Source organism: Drosophila grimshawi, unplaced genomic scaffold (assembly GCF_018153295.1).
Source record: "Drosophila grimshawi isolate 15287-2541.00 unplaced genomic scaffold, ASM1815329v1 contig_44, whole genome shotgun sequence".
Taxonomy (NCBI): Eukaryota; Metazoa; Arthropoda; class Insecta; order Diptera; family Drosophilidae; genus Drosophila; species Drosophila grimshawi.
The window spans coordinates 20964373-20982850 of NW_025063240.1; the positions used below are offsets into that span (position 1 = coordinate 20964373).

At 39.7% G+C, this 18478-nt stretch overlaps 3 protein-coding genes across 3 annotated transcripts; 1 reads left to right on the top strand and 2 right to left on the bottom strand.

Moving 5' to 3' along the window:
* The first annotated feature begins 1634 nt into the window (after positions 1 to 1634).
* On the top strand, positions 1635 to 11447 carry LOC6558734 (multiple inositol polyphosphate phosphatase 1). The gene is made up of 5 exons (XM_032738234.2): positions 1635 to 1769; positions 9274 to 9539; positions 9598 to 9834; positions 9898 to 10139; positions 10441 to 11447. Exons 2-5 carry the CDS (start codon positions 9276 to 9278, stop codon positions 11093 to 11095), a joined length of 1398 nt encoding a protein of 465 aa, XP_032594125.1. The 5' UTR covers positions 1635 to 1769; positions 9274 to 9275; the 3' UTR covers positions 11096 to 11447.
* On the bottom strand, positions 7922 to 8388 carry LOC122322591 (cytochrome b-c1 complex subunit 10). The gene is made up of 2 exons (XM_043215427.1): positions 8304 to 8388; positions 7922 to 8093 (listed from the first exon to the last, which is right to left on the bottom strand). Exons 1-2 carry the CDS (start codon positions 8369 to 8371, stop codon positions 7961 to 7963), a joined length of 201 nt encoding a protein of 66 aa, XP_043071362.1. The 5' UTR covers positions 8372 to 8388; the 3' UTR covers positions 7922 to 7960.
* Positions 11448 to 16758: 5311 nt separating the features above from the next.
* On the bottom strand, positions 16759 to 17920 carry LOC6558655. The gene is made up of 2 exons (XM_032743092.1): positions 17807 to 17920; positions 16759 to 17490 (listed from the first exon to the last, which is right to left on the bottom strand). Exons 1-2 carry the CDS (start codon positions 17918 to 17920, stop codon positions 16759 to 16761), a joined length of 846 nt encoding a protein of 281 aa, XP_032598983.1.
* Between the last annotated feature and the right edge of the window lie 558 nt (positions 17921 to 18478).

Genomic DNA, 18478 nt, shown 5'->3' on the forward strand with positions numbered 1-18478 from the left:
CAAAAGTTGTTTGGTTTTCTTTAAAATTACAGAACAATTAAGTACGAATGTACCATAAATAAATACATAAGTCCTATTCAGTTTAATAGTTGCCTCATGGAATTATTAGACGATTAAATGAGCAATATATTCAAATGTATATGTATGTATATATGTATCAAATGTATATCTTATCTTGACATATATATTATTAATGGGACATAAAATTAAACACGAGTAAGTATAAACCCACACCGACCTAAATTAGATTATTTGAAATGCACTCGGGAGAAGCAATGGATTTCTTAACCGATTCGCACAAGCTGCTAATGGTCAACAACGGTCAACAAGTCAAACAGGAGGCAGCGGGTCAAACAGAACCGCACGCGAACGAGTCTAAAATGAAACTGAAGCGACGACAGTTTACAGCAAACGAAGAGCGACGAGTGCGCTTTAACCCGCTTAACCCACTCTGCCTTCTCACAGGTAAAACCGAGCGAGCGGTTAAGCGGTTGGCAACTTGCCATTGCAAAAATATGTCAAATCTTGTCTAGATCTTTATAGGAAGTCAATTACATATGTACATATGATAAAGCATACATAAATTATCATTCTTTAGGCTGATAAATGAACAATTGAATGTGAGAGCCTAACAACTAATCATTTAGATTATTTTTGGGTCTGTCAGTTGACACTTTGATTTGCAGCCACTTGAAGAAATCACAAATCAGTTCTTAGTTATATTTGATAATGGTTTCTTTGATAATTTACGTAATAAAGCAGCCCTCAGCATTTTAAGTGTTGCTTGCGTCATTAGTACCGATAAAGTTTTTTATTTTTATATAAGACTGTCAAGTATTTGACATTTTCCATTTCTAAGAACTTCTTGAGTTGGAAATCCCAATTAAACGGGGTGTGTGCAACATTTGTCTCAGGTCACAAGCTCTTAACGATCCCTTACTTAAGACTCCTTATTTTTTACAAGTGCGTCCTATTCTCGAATATAGATATTTTATATGATCTTCTAATTACAAGTTTTATCAAAACAATGTATGCCATTTACCACAAAGGATCTTAGCTGGAATACTAATAATAGCTTACCTACTTATAGTAGTAGACTTTCCCATTATCTTGCTGATCGTCAAACTAAGTGGTTAAATTGATTCAAGCGAATTACAATAATAATTAACCATTTTGTTCTCGGAATGTGATGTTATTCGGTCCTTCAACGTCCAGAAATAACACAATGAAACGGAGAATTGTTATCTGATTTCTTTAAGTGGAATCAAATGAAAGTTTTAACTGACAGGCTCTAAAATAATCTTTCTGATTAATTGTATGGCTAAACTGTCATCAAAGTCCCTCATTGTTTATTTACTTATCAGCTCAAAGAATTATAATTAATGCGTATATTATATTATATGTATGTAATTGCCCTCCTATTAGGATCTGGAAAAGTTTTGACATGCTCTTGCGGTGACAACCGCTAACAACCGCTATCAACCGCTTAACCGCTCGCGTCTTTTATCGGATTCGGTTTTACCTGTGAGCAGGCAGACCGGGCAAAGCGGGTAGAGCGGGTAGAACGGGTATAGCACACTCGCCGCTCTTCGTTTGCTATAAACGTTCGTGGATTCCGCTCGCTGTTTCAGTTTCATTTTAGACGCGTTCGCGTGCGGTTCTGTTTGACTCGCTGCCTCCTGTTTGACTTGTTGACCGTTAGCAGCTTGTGCGAATCGGTTAAGAAATCCATTGCGTCTCCCGAGTGCATTTCAAATAATCAAATTTAGGTCTGTGTGGGTTTATACTTACTCGTGTTTGATTTTATGGCGCTTTAAATGTCCCATTAACATAATATGTCAATTAAGTATTTGGCAACAGTTCATAATTGTGTCGTAATCTTTAAGATATATATACATGTGAATATATATCTCACTTAATTGTCTAATAATTCCATGAGGCAACTATTAAACTGCTTAGGAATTGTATATTGTAATTGTTACTGAAAAGCAAACAACAACTTTTGTTTATTTTTAAATAATAATAAATTGCTTTGCGGCAATCACAAATAATGTGTGAGAAAACCTGTTTCTAATACTTTTGGTTATATAATTAACATGATACGCCTTAGAATCGTATTGACACGACATTTGATTTGACCAACAACGTTAAAACAGCAACACAAAGAACAACAACAACAAAATGTTGTTTTGTGATGAGCTCAACAAAATACTCAAGCGAAATTCCCGGCTAATTTTCGACGGCGTCCAACTTTTTGCATATGAATGAAAAGCGCTGAAATTTAATGCGCCTAACATTAATCAGTTGGGAACGTGCATATTTCTTTATCTATTTTCTTCTCTTTTGTGGTTTGCTGAGCCACACAGCGTGTGACCCTTTTACTTTGTGCCCAGCAAGAAAGTATTCGCTGCTAACGGGTTCAGTGATCTGCCAAGACAATTGGGCCAGAATAGCTACGCTTATTTTGACGGTTGACGTAATGACAGCTGCTGTTTGAGTCTCCCATTCCCCCTCCACCACCACCTGCTGTCTGAGTCAATTATCTGAGGTAAACATGCAGATTGTGACGAGCGCGTTTTGCACGCGTTTTAAAACGCGCCACTCGAAAGTCACAATAAAAATAATTAGCTCGCACTCAAATAAATTAACAAATTCACAATGGTGACATGTCATCAAACCACGAAAAATATAAAAAATAGGAGAAACAAGTCAACAGCAATGTTCATGATACAATTCCGAGCAATTAAATAGATTTTGTTTGCGGGCCAGATAAGTTAAGCAGTACATTAAACAAATCGCGTTAACAAGACTCGGGACTGAGGTAGATAGTGGACAGAAATGTTGCCCACACTTGTGCGAGATGTGCCGAGATTAATGACCAAGAGGCGCACGCGACTTCAAGCCCAAAGATTTAGATAGAGGGCAGCTTAACTAATTAAACACGCTCAGTTCTTAGTTCTCGGCGCATTTCTGTTTATTTTGTGGCTCATTAAATAATGTCGTATGGCAACATCAAACACAAACAAGTGGGAGTGTTCTAGTATTGAAGCCTCAACTATGTATTATAATGTGTATGAAAGCAAACCGCTACAAGAATGTGACACAACACACACCTGGCTCTTTGCATGTGTGTGTGTGTGTGTGTGTGTGTGTTTGCTTGTTGTTAACGCTTCGCGTTTCAGCTACCTGATCGCGACTCGAATTTGGGCCAACAACTGCAACTGCAACTGCAGCCATGAAAGGTGCTCAACAACAAGAGAAACCGGTTTGAATATGTTTCTTATTTTTTGTTTAACACCCTCCCTTCCTATTTGGAAATGTGTCAACAGTTTCCTTAGTTTTCCTATTTGTCAATTTTTGAATATTCCACAACGCAGGCGTTGCAAATAGATTTGAAAAATTTGTCAAAAACTATTCAATATATCGTGGGGATGCTTCTTCTTTGTGGTTGCTTTGTTGGCGAGGCTGCCAAAAACGATTTTGGCATTAGACGCTAGTGGCAGTATCTGCACTTAACCTTAACCAAAACCGTACCGCCTGCCACTGCCCCAGCCCCAGCCCCCTTTGTAGTTTTTCATTTATTTTTCGAATAATGCCAAAAATAGCGTTTGATGTCAAATATTTTCAGTAGTGCTTTCGATTTTCAGGCGTTTTTAATGCAAATTACTTAATACGCAGTTCGAAAATAAACCAATATGAAAAGCACAAGCTCAGGCCGCCCCTCCCTAAAGAATTTTCTTTTTTAAGTTTTCCACACGCTCGCCGCTGGTTTGCCAAAAAGTATTTCAAGTTGTAGTCTTAATATGAATACGAAAATTCCGTTGTGTCTAAACGAACTCTTACAAAATTCCAAAGCGGCACTCAAAAAATGTGTGAGGAAATGTGTTTTGCACCCCTCCCCGTCCCCTCCCTTGCCCCTACTACTTATCTATCTGTGGCTATTCCCCTTAAGGTCAACGCTATTCACATAATTTAAAATAGACAGAGACAGCCAGCCAGATAGAGATAGATTGAGAGAATGAGAAGGAGAGAGAGAGATGAGGGGGTCTGCTTCGTCTTCGTATTCGTCTTCTTCTTCATGGGGGCCCATATCAATATAAATGCAGACGAGTGTACAAGTAATAAATTAAATGTCTAATGCCGCCAGACCCGAAGATCAAACCGATCAGTTGGAAAATGTCTCGACACTCATCCAGCGACTGTCTAATTTAAAATGCGAGAGACGCGAGAATTCCCCAAACAGTCGTTGATTAAAAGGGTTTCTCAGCCTTCTATATGTCTGTATGAGACAATGTGTCTTGCATACGATATTAACACAAATTTTATTTGTTTTGCTCGTACCCAAAACGATTAAGTTTGTTCCGGCCGCGTGTCTCTGGCTTGAGATGAATGCCAAAGCAGTGGGTTTTATGATATCAGGATGTATATTGATACGAGCACTTGACAAAATAATACAGACTTCTTATACCTGAGTGTAATCGTTGTCCACATTCTGATTTCGAGTACATTTTTAAGACTCCATAAAATTGGCTGAAACTAGTCAAATCTAGTCAAAAGTCAACAGATTTTCAAGGGTGTTTTGAATATGGTTTTACCTCTCGATCAATACTACATTAATACTAAATTAAAGTTAAGACTATTACCTCAAAAGATTCTCTGGGAAGTGTCTAACGTTGCCCTAGTTATAAGTCTGTCAAAACTTAGCCGATTTTCAAGAGCAAGATTAATATTGTATTTTATGTTAAAAACGTGACTTTAGGTCGAAATTGTTGTATGCCAATTACAAATTCAATTGCGATTGGCTTTCAATTTGTAATAGCATCATTTGCCAAGTGTGTAAGTAGTTACGCGATTTAATATTAGGCATCATTGTGCTAATTGAGGGCTTTGGTAAGTTTTAAGTAACCCTCCTTTTTTGCCACCTGATCCATTTGCATATTTCCGCTAATTAATGTGCACTGCGCTCAGCTGCAAAATGTTAAAGTTAAAGCCATACTTTTTGTGTGGCTTTTAGTTAGCTAAAATGATTTTGACAAGCAGTCGTAAATTAAACAGCGATCATTTTGCACTTGGCGTTTAAAAACGCAATGGAAACGCTCTTGAAACGCCCGACAGCTGCTCGCGTGTTTATCAATTCACCTTTTGGCAGCTAAATTGCTTGAATTGCTTATCTTTTAACTGTATGAAGTCTTACGTAATGTTTCACAGATACAAAACACGAGAGTTCAACGTTCTCTCTAGAGAGAGAGAGAGAGAGACAGAGACAGAGACAGAGAGAGAGAGAGAGAGAGTTAGTGAAATAGGGGCAATCTGTGTGGCCATAACAAATCAATTAAGTTATGATTGCTTCTATTTTTGGATTTTTCGGACAGTGGGCAGTTCCAGTTCCAGTTCTAGTTCTATTACTGCTGTGTCCCCCCTCTTCAAAATACCAAGTTGAAAAATCTGTGTTTGATTTGTGTTCCGCTCGAAAACACACGCATGCAAAATCGGCACGAGGGCATTTTTCGCCAACAATTTTCAGTGGAAATCTAAGCAAAAACAAAGAGAAAAATTAGCAAATGTCACGTACGCATTAATAAAAACATAAATTAAATCATAAATCAACGAAAAGCCAGAAGCTGTTTTTGACCAGACTTTTAGTTGGATACAATGAGAAGACACGAAAATGCCATATTTATTTACACAATATCGAAGATGAAATACTCTAACCAATATATTGATTAGATTTTATGTTTAACATATCTGATCTCAGTTGTATCTTGCTAAATAAGTAATTTATTCCAGTAGAATTTTTCGATATTTTACATAAGTTCCGGAACTGCAAAGCTTTACTGATTAGTTTAAAACCCTAAGCCGGAACCAAAATTCAAAGAATTCCGCAACTTTAGTGATTGAAATTCTGAGGCGGAACTTAAAACGAAAAAATAAGCACGTATTAAAGAACTTGTTACAGGTTGTAACAGCTCACAATCTTTACCTGAATTTCAAATTCATTTCGGTTTGACAAACTGGTTTAAATATATGGTACAACTGTAAGCTAGGCGAAAAGGTATTATTATTAAACCAAATTCCATAAAAACAAATTAATAATGTCTGTCACAATGTATGTGTCATGCCGTAATACTCGCTTCTAGTGTATACAAATACAATAAAATTCAGCCGATGGCTATTTTAATACAAATAAACACGATTTATAGATGTGACAAGAAATGGGTCCAAGGGGGAAGAACGCTGCTCGCTTGTCGAAAGGGGGGAGTGGAGGGGAGGGGCGAATGGAGGCTGTGGGTTTGCTTGATAACTATAGCAATGCATATATACACAATGTGTATGTGTGTGTGTAGTTCATAAAGTGAGCTAAGCAAATGCGCGGTAGTCAATTTGGAAATTTAATTTCGCATGGAGAAACAAAGGCGACGCATTCAATTGCGTGACTTGAATCGCTTAAGGGGGGTTTGAGGAGGGGGTGGGTGTGTGGGAGGGTTTGGGGCGTGCGAATATTACATTGGCAATTACACAGCAGCAGCAAAGCACGCCCCACTCCACTCCAGCTGCACTTGAAAAGAGCCTCTCCCTCACTCTCTTTATCGCTTTAGAGATCTTCATAGATCTCTGGCCTTGAGTAGCAAAAAAAACTATATATATATATATATATATATATATATATGGCAAGGGCTGGTTAAACAGCCGCCTGTTGATTGTCGATTGTAATTGCCAATAGCTAATTGCGTTTGCCAGGCAGATCAGATCTGAGCAGCGCCGAGCACTTAGCCCGAGCAGCATCCCTGCTGACGTCACTGGCGCTATTAGTTGCCCATTAGAGTATTGCAGCATAGCTGATGATGCAAACTGTTTGTAAACATTGCGCTGACAGGCAACAGGAGGCTGCAGGCCCAGCAGATGTTTCACACTTTTAGCAAAGGGTATTATTGGCTTTGCTGAGGAACATGCAACACAACACGGCGCAACAATCATTTTCAATCACAAATAAACATTTTAAGCAAAGCAGCTGATGCAGAAAGCATAAATATAGCAATTACAATGTATATTCATGATTAAAAGATTTTCGTTGAGAATTTGTATTCTTTATAGAGTGTTAAGTCTTTCCTTTGCCAAAGTATAAATATAGTATAACCCATAAATTCTTGATTTAGAGATTTTCGTTGGCTTAGTTTGCCAAAATGACTTTTTATAGTGCATTAAATATTTTCTTTCACAAAGAGAATACGCAGCTAAAGTAGATATAGCATAAAATGTACATTTTCTCTTAGCTATATATTCTTTACAGTGTATTTAATCTTGTTCATACCAAAGGTAATCCGAAGCTAAAGTATAAAGTATAAATATAGTATACCCTATGATTTCTTGATCGAGAGACTTTTGTTGGCTTAGTTAGGGGATGGTATTCTTTGCAGTGCATTAAGTATTTCTTTGCTAAGTATGGAAAAAGTGTTCTATGCCGTCTTACGTCCTTCGCTCCCCAAATAAACTATAAATAGAGTATAACATATATATTCTTGATTTAGAAAATTGCATTATCCATGTGAGGCACAAGTATTCTTTACAGTGTATTAAGTCTTGCACACACTAAAGATAATCTGATCATTTCTATTTCTATTTTTGGTAGCTACAACATTTTAGTTGTTGTATTTTAGTCGTTGTTGCTGTCTTGTTTCTTTAGTTGCTGTGTATTTTGATTGGCATCAATTTATTTACTTTGCATTGTGGGCCCAAAATGCATACAGAAACATGTTCAGCGATATGATTATTTTTTTTATTTCCTCGTCTGTTTATTTAACTACTTGGAAGACCTTCAGCAGCAGCCAAAATGTAGGAAACATTAAAACAAAAAGTGGGGCGCTCATCTGGGGAAATCCGTTGCAAGTAAATCACTTCAGTTTCAATATAGGACATTACAGGGTATATAACTTGTGAAGAGTAGCTCACCTGTTCCTGTTGCCTACTTCGAGGACTTCTCCGGCTTGGGATACTTTGTGTTATATAGTGGTATATAGTCGGTAATAACTCGCCAATCGGTGAAGTAGATAATACCTAACCCACCAGCCATACCAAATATTGCAGCTGAGGGTATGCTGTGGGTGTGTCAACATAATAGTTTAAATAGTTTTAACAAGTAAGAATTATCTATCTAATTATGATCTTCTCTGTTGTCGACGCTGATCATGAATATGTATAGCCCATGGAATCGATGATGCTTCTTTCTGATACGTTCTTTGGCCCAATTTCATTATAGCCAAGTTAGGAGTATTTAATGATTAGAGTAGTGTAGACCAAGTACTTACAAAGCTTTGGCCAACTCCATTTGACCTTTGGTCGGCTTTAGAGTTTCCAATAATTTCTTAAAATTCATTTTCTTAAATCGTTGTAAATGTCGAGTTGAATAAACTACAAGCTATGATAGAAGAGCTAAAGGCGTCGCCTGCTGATACAAACCTATGCCAAACTACACATAAAAAAGTTGCTGTCAATTAAGTCTCTGGCATTGTGTCACTATTAAGATTGTAATACGTGAGGGTGTAGGGAGAGGAGTAGGGTGGGGAGGAGGAAAGGGGCTGCTCTCATTGATGATAAATCAATTTAGATGCGGGTCTTAAAGTGAATGGAACCGGGTCGTGTAAACAGCGCTACAAATTGAAACATTACATGGGTTTTTATGACAAATAGCAACAACAAACAACAAACACAACTCCACCCCCTTTACACCGACTATATGGCCACATATATATCTTGATCCATTTGGGCTGATGGCGTTTATGATGAATAAAGACAGGAAAGGATAGGTGGGCAATGGTGAAAAACTGCAGCAATTTGTCAGTCGCAAAATCATTAGCCTAATTTCAAGATAGCATATGTGTGTGTGTGTGTGTGTGTGTGTGTGTGTGTGTGTGTGCGTGAGTGTTGCCATTTGCTTTGACTAAAATTTCGCTAGAATCTCGCTAGTGCTGATGGCCCCACCCTTTTGTCTTGACTGAAGTCAACTCAAGTCAACTCCTTGGCAGACGCCAGGCGAGCAATTTAAATGCCACACCTTTTTGGACGATACACGTGTCTCCCTCCTCCCTCTTCCCTCCCCCGCCCTATTCCCCGCTCTATTCGGTGCCAGTCCCAATCCCAACACGAGCCACATATGACACTCGTTGCGGCTGGTTTTGGATGGCAGTTCAAGGATATCGATAAAGGGCTGGGCCACTTAATTTTCATGCGCTTTCCTTTTGCATATAAATATTCAAGTTTTTCTTCGCACATTTGCAGTTATGCGTCTGTTGCTCCTGTTGACGGCGCTGCTGGCGTTGCAGCTGGTTGGTGGCCAGGAGGATTATTGCTTTGGCAAGGATGCGGAGCGGGAGCAGACGCGTCACTTCACCTCAAAGACAGCCTATCAGATTGTCAAGGGCACCAACATGGACAAACAGTACCAGGTGCCCGGCTGTGAGCCCAAAAAGATGTGGATCTTTCACAGGCACGGCACTCGACTGCCAACACCAAACACCATCCGGGCAGCACCTCGATTGGAGGACGTAAGTCTTCCTGTAATCCTTGAATATTTTGCCTATATTAATAGACTTTTTTTTATAGCTAAGGGATCAAATTGTGAAAAACTATCGTGTGCTGCGCACAAAGCCAGAGACGAATGCTTTGTGCTCGACTGATTTGATAGCCATCCAGATGTGGAAGTGGAACACAAGTATCACAGTCGATATCGAGGAGCATCTGACCACCCAAGGCTACGAGGATCTGCGCGGCACTGCCAAAGTCTATCAGCACTACTATCCCACAGTGCTGCCCACCAGATACAACGATTCCTACTACCTGGTAAGCCTGCTAAGCTAATCCTCATTCCACTTGGATCCATTAATACTTTCTTCTTCCTATTAGTTCCGTCACACGGATACCCAGCGCACCACAGAGAGCTTTAAAGGCTTCACGGAGGGTCTGTTTGGAGACAACACAGTGGCAACTGCTGCGGATATTCCCGAGCAGGATTTGCTGTTGCGGCCCTACGATTACTGCAATGACTTCAAGGACAAGAACTACAAGGGCGAGGGTTCCGAGTATCAAAAGTATCGCACGAGCGCCATTTGGAATCGCACCGTGGATGATATTACGAAAAGACTTGGGTGGGTATTAGTCAGTTACTGCTTTGAATTTTGCATTAATCTAGAGATCAAACTATGCTCATTTTTGGCTCAAATTTCGTGGTTTCTGAAAATCAACTCATTCTTTTCTTTCAATCACTTTTTGAGCAGCAAATTCCAAATTGAATTTTAAGCCAGAATACCGTTTCCAATTATGAATTAAGCTAGAGCTCAAACCTTAATGAAAAAGGCATAGCATTTGAAAACTGGTTTAATTTTGAGATCAGCACTGTGATTATATTTAACCAAGCTCAAAGTAATTTTAACATTTTCTTTTTTTTAGTTTCACGTTTTTGGCTGAGGAAGATATTGAGCTTATGTACGATATGTGCCGCTATGAGCAGGCCTGGCAGGTGGATCGCACCAGTGTCTGGTGCGGCGCCTTTCTGCCGGAGCAGGTGACTGTGCTGGAATACGCCGAGGATCTGAAATACTATTACGGATCGGGCTATGGCTTCGAGGAGAACACAAAATTCAATTGTCGTGCCGTGCAGGATATGCTGACAAGACTGAGCAGTCCCGTCTCCCCGCATGTGATCGCCTATTTTGCGCACTCGACGGGTTTGCAGACGCTGCTCACGGCGCTGGGCATCAATAAGGATGATGTTGCACTGCGTGCAGATAATTACAATTCGATGACAAGTCGTCGTTGGAAGACCAGTTTGCTGGGTCCATTTGCTGGCAATTTTGTGGCCGTCAAATATGAGTGCACAGAGGCGCTGGAGAAGGAGAAGGTTGTCTTCTTCCTCAATCAGAATGCCGTGGAGCTGGACTGGTGCAACGTGGGTCTGTGCGATTGGTCGCAGGTCCTGGAGCATTACAAAACCATCTCGGAGGCCAACTGTGATGAGTACTATTGCCGGTCGGGGGCAATGGCTGGACGTGCCTCGTTGCTGTTTACCGCTTTGATCGCTGCCATTGTCTACTTAATGCACTAGATAATCTTGTTTAGTTTATTAACTTCAAATGTACAAAGTTCGTACCAAAAATCAATGGAAGCGACACACAGATTGCGAGGAGATTCGCTTCGGGTGCGCCGGGAGACATTCAATAGTATTTCTTCGATTTAATGCGTAAATTTTCTACCTTTTAACGAGCACATCTCTGACACGGAACATTTTGGTTAGTCACAACAAAAAATATAAAATACACAAACATAAACACACACATACACACAAATATCTTTCTTTAATTAATAAATTAATTATTAAACTCCCGCTTATGACAACTAAATACAGATGTAACAGTTAGCTTTATATAAACTATGTAATTAAACGATTTTAAGAATTATGTGCATTTATTTATTGAAGCAAACTGTTTGAAATTTATATTCAAATTTGATTTTGGCTGCAGAGCTATCGGTTTGTTATTGTTATCGCTGGCGTAGCGTCGCTGTGAATGTCAAGCAGCTCTGTTTGAGAGGTGGCAACGCTGCAGAGTGGTTGCGCGCATATTCAAAACGATTGAAAGGGTATAACAAGCAGAATTGATTCGTTTAACTTTTCGGCTATATATAAACATAACAAATACCTGTTGAATATTGTTAATGGCTTGTGAATAGAATATAATTGGCAACAAAAAAAATGAAAAGGGTTTTTCTTTGTTAACCATAAGAGGATTACTCAAGTGCAGTTTTAATCAGCTTATCAAATTGTTATGGTCTGTGTGTTTTTGCTTCAACTTTAAAGTGAAACAAGACAAATCCTTTTTGTGTCCCAGAAAAATGGCAACTACGTGTATTCTCTTTTGGGGCGCGACGACAACAATTTTCTTCTTTTTTTTGGTTTTTTTTTGAGCCGTCACGTGCTTCCTGTTAAATGTTCTAATGATGCGTATTAGACCAGACTAAGTGCCACTCATAAGTGCCGCACAACACACGCACACACAGACACACACACACCTGACTTCCACCTGCTTCCAGCCTTCAACTTTGACACCGAATTTTACGCAATATGCGTTTTTTATTTCTCTTCATTTCTCCAGTTGTTGTTAGTTGAACACTGCGCGCTGTCCTGGCAACCAAACGGACAGAGGGATCAACGGACGGATGGAAAATCATCCTTGTCCTTTCTACTATCTTCCCCTGTCCACGTGAGCGTTGTCTTTCCCCCCCTCCTGTCTAAACTTGTCTGTGTGGGTGAAGCCAAAGTGCTTTATAGTTACTTAGACGTCAGCTGGAGAGAGCTGTCTGTGTGTGTTTGCGTGGGTGCTGGGGGAGTCTGTGTGTGTTCATGTTTATATATGCCCCAAAGCAGATTTGTATCTTTGGCTACCATTTTGTGGACAGCGTTTTTCATTAGCCCAAATAACAGCCCGACTAGAAACCAGTGCATAAATCAGCAGCAAAAATTTAGATTCGCGCAAATTTACACAAAACTTTGTAATTCTCAAGTGTATCAAACTGTTGAAATAGGCAAACGCTGAATGCTGTCTGTGGCAGACTCATACACTTGACCAAGAAAATGTTGTCTAAATCATATCAAATAAACTTACCTAAAGAGAATTCTTTTCTGAAACCATATTTAAAGTTGTTTTTACGTTAGGATTTACATTGAATGTTTTTGAATAATGTGAATAGTATAGATTTTTTTAAGGTTTCGACTCAGAAAGTTATTTAATTAAAACATATTGGAAAATTATCTCACTTTTTTTTTCTATTTACATTTTTCTCTCAGTGTACCTAGATGGTCGTGTGAGTTAAGTTCATTGAGCTACACAAAATTTAGGGATAGTTTTGGCGTAGTTAAGTTAATGGTCGCTCATTTGGGCCGCAGTCAGCTATGAATAAGCAATTTTTTTCCGGGGAGGAGTTTGGAAACATAACTCCGGGATGCTGCAGACCACAACTCCTCTCCCCCACCGCCCATAAAAAAGGAAAAAGGTCGAAAGGGCGGCAAACAGGTAGAAGTAAGTTGAGCTGTATTCGCAGAACCTTGTGTAAACCGGATCTGAGTTTTTGGCTTTGAACTGCTCAGCTCAGCTAATTGGTTAATTATTGGGCTTCCATTCTCGGCCAAGTCAGCTGGACTGTAAGTTAGCCAAGAGAACAGCAAATATTTTGGCTTACTGGCCTGGTTATCCAGTTACCTAATTGCATAACTGAAAATTGAAAAGATTTACACGAATTAAAGGAGCACAATTATAGTAAGGCTATGCCATTTTAGTGACCACATAATACCAAAAGCTGTTGGAGACATTTTCAATCAAATCCAGGAATAATAACTTTTCTCATGAAACACACACACACACACATACATGTGTGTGTGTAAGTGGCAACAACAAATCAAATAATTTTTGATTTCGGCTCATTTACAGGTAAAATAGCCTTAAAGCAGAAGTCTTCATTTAACATGACCACAAAATTGTGTAATTTTAGTTGGACTTGGGCTATGTACTTGTGCAACAGCACCAACACTGAGAGAAAATTATTTGTTACTATAAACATTTGGAGCCAATGTCTAAGCTAAACCGAAACCTTTGCACTGAACTACAACCGGAAATGAAATACGATTCGATTTGACACTAGAGTAAATAGTTTTCCCAGCAATATGCTGCTCATATCTCAACTACTTTTCGCTAAGTGTACCTGCCTATGTAGGTGTTGGATTTGACCAATTTGTGGGTCAGCTATGCCAACCAAATGAAACATATTAGTTGCCACTAACATATTTTTGTACACGTGTCTCACTTTAATTAGCTTCAAATGTTTGTTGACACACAAAGCAACAGCAACAAAGTATTTATTTTGGTTTTTCCTATTTGCACGATACAATTTATAATCTAAATTTATCTCGGCACTTTTTGTCCATTTGAAAATTCAACAATTTAAGCTGCTTAATTTTGACAGTTTTGTAGCTGGCACAAAAATTAAAAGCAAACAGGAAGAAAGGAAAATGCTCAAGTTTTATGGAAAATATTTTTCTTTTCATAAACATACAAATTTTGCTGGTATTTTTAGCGTTCAATTAGCTGGACAAAAACCAAATTCCAGGACATGCAAAGACAGTGCAATGATTGCTGAGGGGGAGGAGGCGGTGGAGGTAGAAGAGAAGGAGAGGGAGGTGGAGGAGGGGTGCAGGAGTAGGAGTATTCCATTCGTATGCATGCCACATTGATTAAAGGACTACCATCAAAGGCGACACTGAAGTGTCTCGTAAACGCATTTTAAAGCACAAAGCTTGTATGAGCCATCATATATATTTTGGCTCCAAAATATATGGCTTATAGAGCTCTAAAGCGACCTCACCAAACTGACATACACACACACATACACACAAATGTTTGGCTTAATTTTTTGGACAGACAGTAGATTAAATACTCTTATCCTGTAGTCAGCTCAACTTAAAGAATATCTGCTTTGCTGTATTTGTATGGTACTTATAGTATTATAGTAAGGCGATGTTCCAGCGGATAAATAACTGGAAAGCTGTGAGAGTCACGAGATAAGCATATAGGATGTGTGCTCAGCTGGGAGTGCCTGCAAAATCTCTTTTTATTGCACGCTGCGAGGGTATTTAAATGAGTTGAATGACGAGCAAACACTTACACACATGCAGATATGCATATGTATATGTGTATGTGTATATGTATGTGTGTGTGTGTGTGTGTGTGTGTGTGTGTGTGTGTGTGTGTGTGTGTGTGTGTGTGTGTGTGTGTGTGAATGTGTATGTGTGTGAATGTGTGTGCTTAACGCCTGCAGTGATTTTTGCTCATTTCAAGTACTACATTTGTGTGTGTGTGTTGAGTGTGTGTGTTGAGTGTGTGTGTGTGTGTGTGTGTGACAGCAGAGGCTGTGATGCAGAAATTAAATTTCACAAATATGCAGCAGTTTCTCATATAACATTTCAGGCTGAGCTGTCAAAGAAAGTTTGTTCACCAAAAGGACTTTTACATAAATTCCAATCAAATTGTATGCGATGCAAGTCCTTACTTAATATTCAAAATATTTCTTTGAGTACAACACTATTTTGTTAACATTTGACTCTTGTATGTTATTAAATTTGTATTTACAATATTGCAGTCACTTAAAGACAAACACAGACAGCCAGACTGGCACCCGGACAGACTCACAGACAGACACACAGACAGACAGATAGATTGTCGTTGCTTTGGCAAATGTCCTTCCGGCTAGTGCTCAAAAATGTTTGTCTGATTGCTGTTATTGTTGCTTGTTGCATTTTGCTGCTTGTTGTTTCTTTGATTTCTATTATTTTCTGACAATTTATGTTACACGTTATTTAATATGCAATAAGTGGTGCTGTCAGAGACACTCTTCACTGCCAAAATCATTTACTATTTTTCTTATAAACCACTTCTGACGCCTGAGCATTTTTATCAATGTAAATATTTTATTTGATCTTCTATTTCTTTTTCTGATTGTATAAATATTTACTTTTTGTGGCTCTTATTGCTTACAAATTGAGTTGCGAGATTCCCAATCTGCAAACAAGCAAGTTTAATTGAATTGCTCGCATTGATTTCGCTCTTTAGCTTGCGGCGCATTTTAATTTTAAATTTAATTCAATTTCTCGCAATTGAATTCATAATTAAAATAGTGCGAAGAAATTTAAAGCATTTACTGTCATTAGCAGCTGCAGCAGAAGGAGCTAGAGCGAGATAGAGAGAGAGAGAGAGATAGAAAGCGCAAGAGATATCAGCCAAAGTAATTTATCTTGAGTGCTCACTTAATGTTTCATGTTGCTGTTGTTGTGGTTGTTGTTGTGGCTGTTGTTGTTGCTGTTGTTGTGGTTGTTGCTGTGGTTGTTGTTGCCGTTGCTGTTGCTGTTGCCGTTGAGTCGAATTAACGCGCAAGTGCATTAATTAAGCCTTAAAGGCAGCCATGGCAACGAACTCTTAGCGTTGGCATTAATATGCATATAAAATAAACTTAAATGGCTCAACACGATTTTCCTACTGGATTACAAATGGGGTAGAAAGGCTATCAGCTATCAAGCCAAGAGTCGTATATAACTTTCACTAATTGGGTCTACAATAAAGAGTCCTTTTATGATAGGATAAGACCAAGCAACAAGTTGGCGAAGTAAGTAAAATAAATACTAAACTAAAATTACGCCTCTATTCGCCTATTGCACGAATTGCGTATACGCAACGTGAGCATAGGCTGTGAATATACACACGAAAAACACTCGCTGTAAGTTTTTGCAAAATTTAGAATAGATTATGAAATAAACTTATATTCTTCTAAAAATAGTGGTTTGTATTTATACGTATTTAAAATGAATAATAGAGAATATTAAAAAAATATAAAGAAATTGCCATAATTTTGGGATTGTTGATTTAGGGCAAGCCTCTCTAAAATTTGGGTCGACTTCTTTCTGAGTGTAGTAAGCTGTAAGGAAAGCTGTGCAACAAGTGGACCGAGCAGTAAAGTAAAATAAGTAAAAGATTGTTGCGTATACGCAACTTGAACCACACAATCTACTTCAATAGAAAAGGGACATAAAGTGCTGAAGATATAAAAGCGAGCAGCTTTAAAATGAAAACAACTTGTTGGCTGCAATAAAAGATGCGCTTTATTCAAGGAACAAAACTTCAACAAAAAAGAATGACAAAACCAAAGCGATTTCCAAGTTTGCCAAGTTTAGAATCTGAAACGGCGAATGGCGCGATATTGATAGCCATCGCTGTTGAGGACAGCGCTCTCGCCATCGACGGGTCCGTCGACTACGACCTCATCTCCAAGGGGTGGCAGATACTCTGGAGCGGCCTGCTTGAGCTGCAACTGCATGTCCTCCATGGGTTGCTTGTAGTGATAGCCATCGTCGCGCAGCTCAGCTGTGGGCACATCTGCCTGAGGCTGTTCCTCCTCCTCGACGACGACTGGCGCTTCAGTTTCCAGCTGGGGCGCTGCCTCAGTGCTGACTGGCGGCAGATAGTCACGTGCCACCTTGGGCAGAGCGGCAGCGACAACCTCCTCGGTATCATCGATGGGAGCAGGAGCAGCAGCTGGAGCTGTAGCTGGGGCTCCCTCTGCTCCTGGCGGCAGATACTTGTTGCTTGGCGGCGGCAGATATTGGGTAGCAGGCAGATGGGAAACATCGCGACGATTGCGATGACGCAGCTTCAGGCGACGCACAGTGCGATATTCGTATCCCTGTTCGCCGCGCACTGCACTCGGCTCCTCCACTTCTCCATCCACTGGCAGCAGCGAATCCATTGCCGGCGGCACATACTCCAAGGGAACGCTGGCATCCATCGAGAGCAGCTCGGAGACATCGCGACGCAGACGCAGCTGCGACGAATCCTGGGGTGCAGCCAAAGCAACGCTGGCCACAGCGGACAGGGTGAAAACACTGCTGAGCGAGAAGATTTTCTGGAAATAGGTAAAATAAGTAGAGAGCACAAAGGTTAATGCATGTATATATATATCCCATAATCCTCGCTGAAGTCGGACCATTTTTTTGCTTAACGGATTTGGGTTAACGGCGTCTGGCAATTAAAAGTTGCTGCGACTGTTTGATGGCTTTGCTGTAGTCCGCCGTCGAATTTATAGCCAAAAAACTTTTTCAGCCTTAGCTTTTGGCTCACGCTTCGTCTTCGTCAGCTTCAGTTTTAGCTTCAGCTTAATTAAAAATCTTCAAAAAAGGCACTTTTAGCTTTTTCTCTGTGTTTCTAGTTTATTTTGTTACTGTTGCGTCTATTTTTTCTATTCGCGTTGAGTGCCACTTGAGATTAAACTGCGTGGTCAGGTCTTTTACAGCAACAGCTTTGGCCTCATCGTCAGCTGTTGAGTCTGTCTTCATGCCTCTAATTCGAGTATTTGAATTGGTCTTTGACTTTGGCTTTGGCTTTTTCTTTGGCTTTGTCTTTGCCTTTGCCTTGCACTTGTTTTCTCTTCTGCCTGCAATGTCAAGTAGAGCAGAGTGTTGGCCTACTTGACCTTTCCAACAGGCTGTACTCTGCATGCCAAGTAGTAAGAGGGTATCTTGAATGCGTATAATGCATGTACTTCTACCGGTCTAACTGCCTGTATTGTAGTAGGAGTGAGAGTATTTTGCTGAATTCACATATTTATACCCTAACAGAGAGTCGCAAATCGATCATCTGTATAAGTTAAAGCTACATCGGTTCAGAAGCATCGGTTCCATTATGAATAGGTAAAGACTTGAGGCCAGGGTATCTCCCAGTCGAGCTCTCTCGACTATAGCCTTCTTACTGTTTTCTTTTCCGTTGAGGTGTTAATTTTTGGCGTCACGTGAAGCTGTGCGGAAGTACTTCAGTTATTTATAGGCCTCGCAATATATATATGAGACTGAAGAGCTCTACTCAAAAAACTGAAGTGGGCGCTTGGCCTGGCGTTG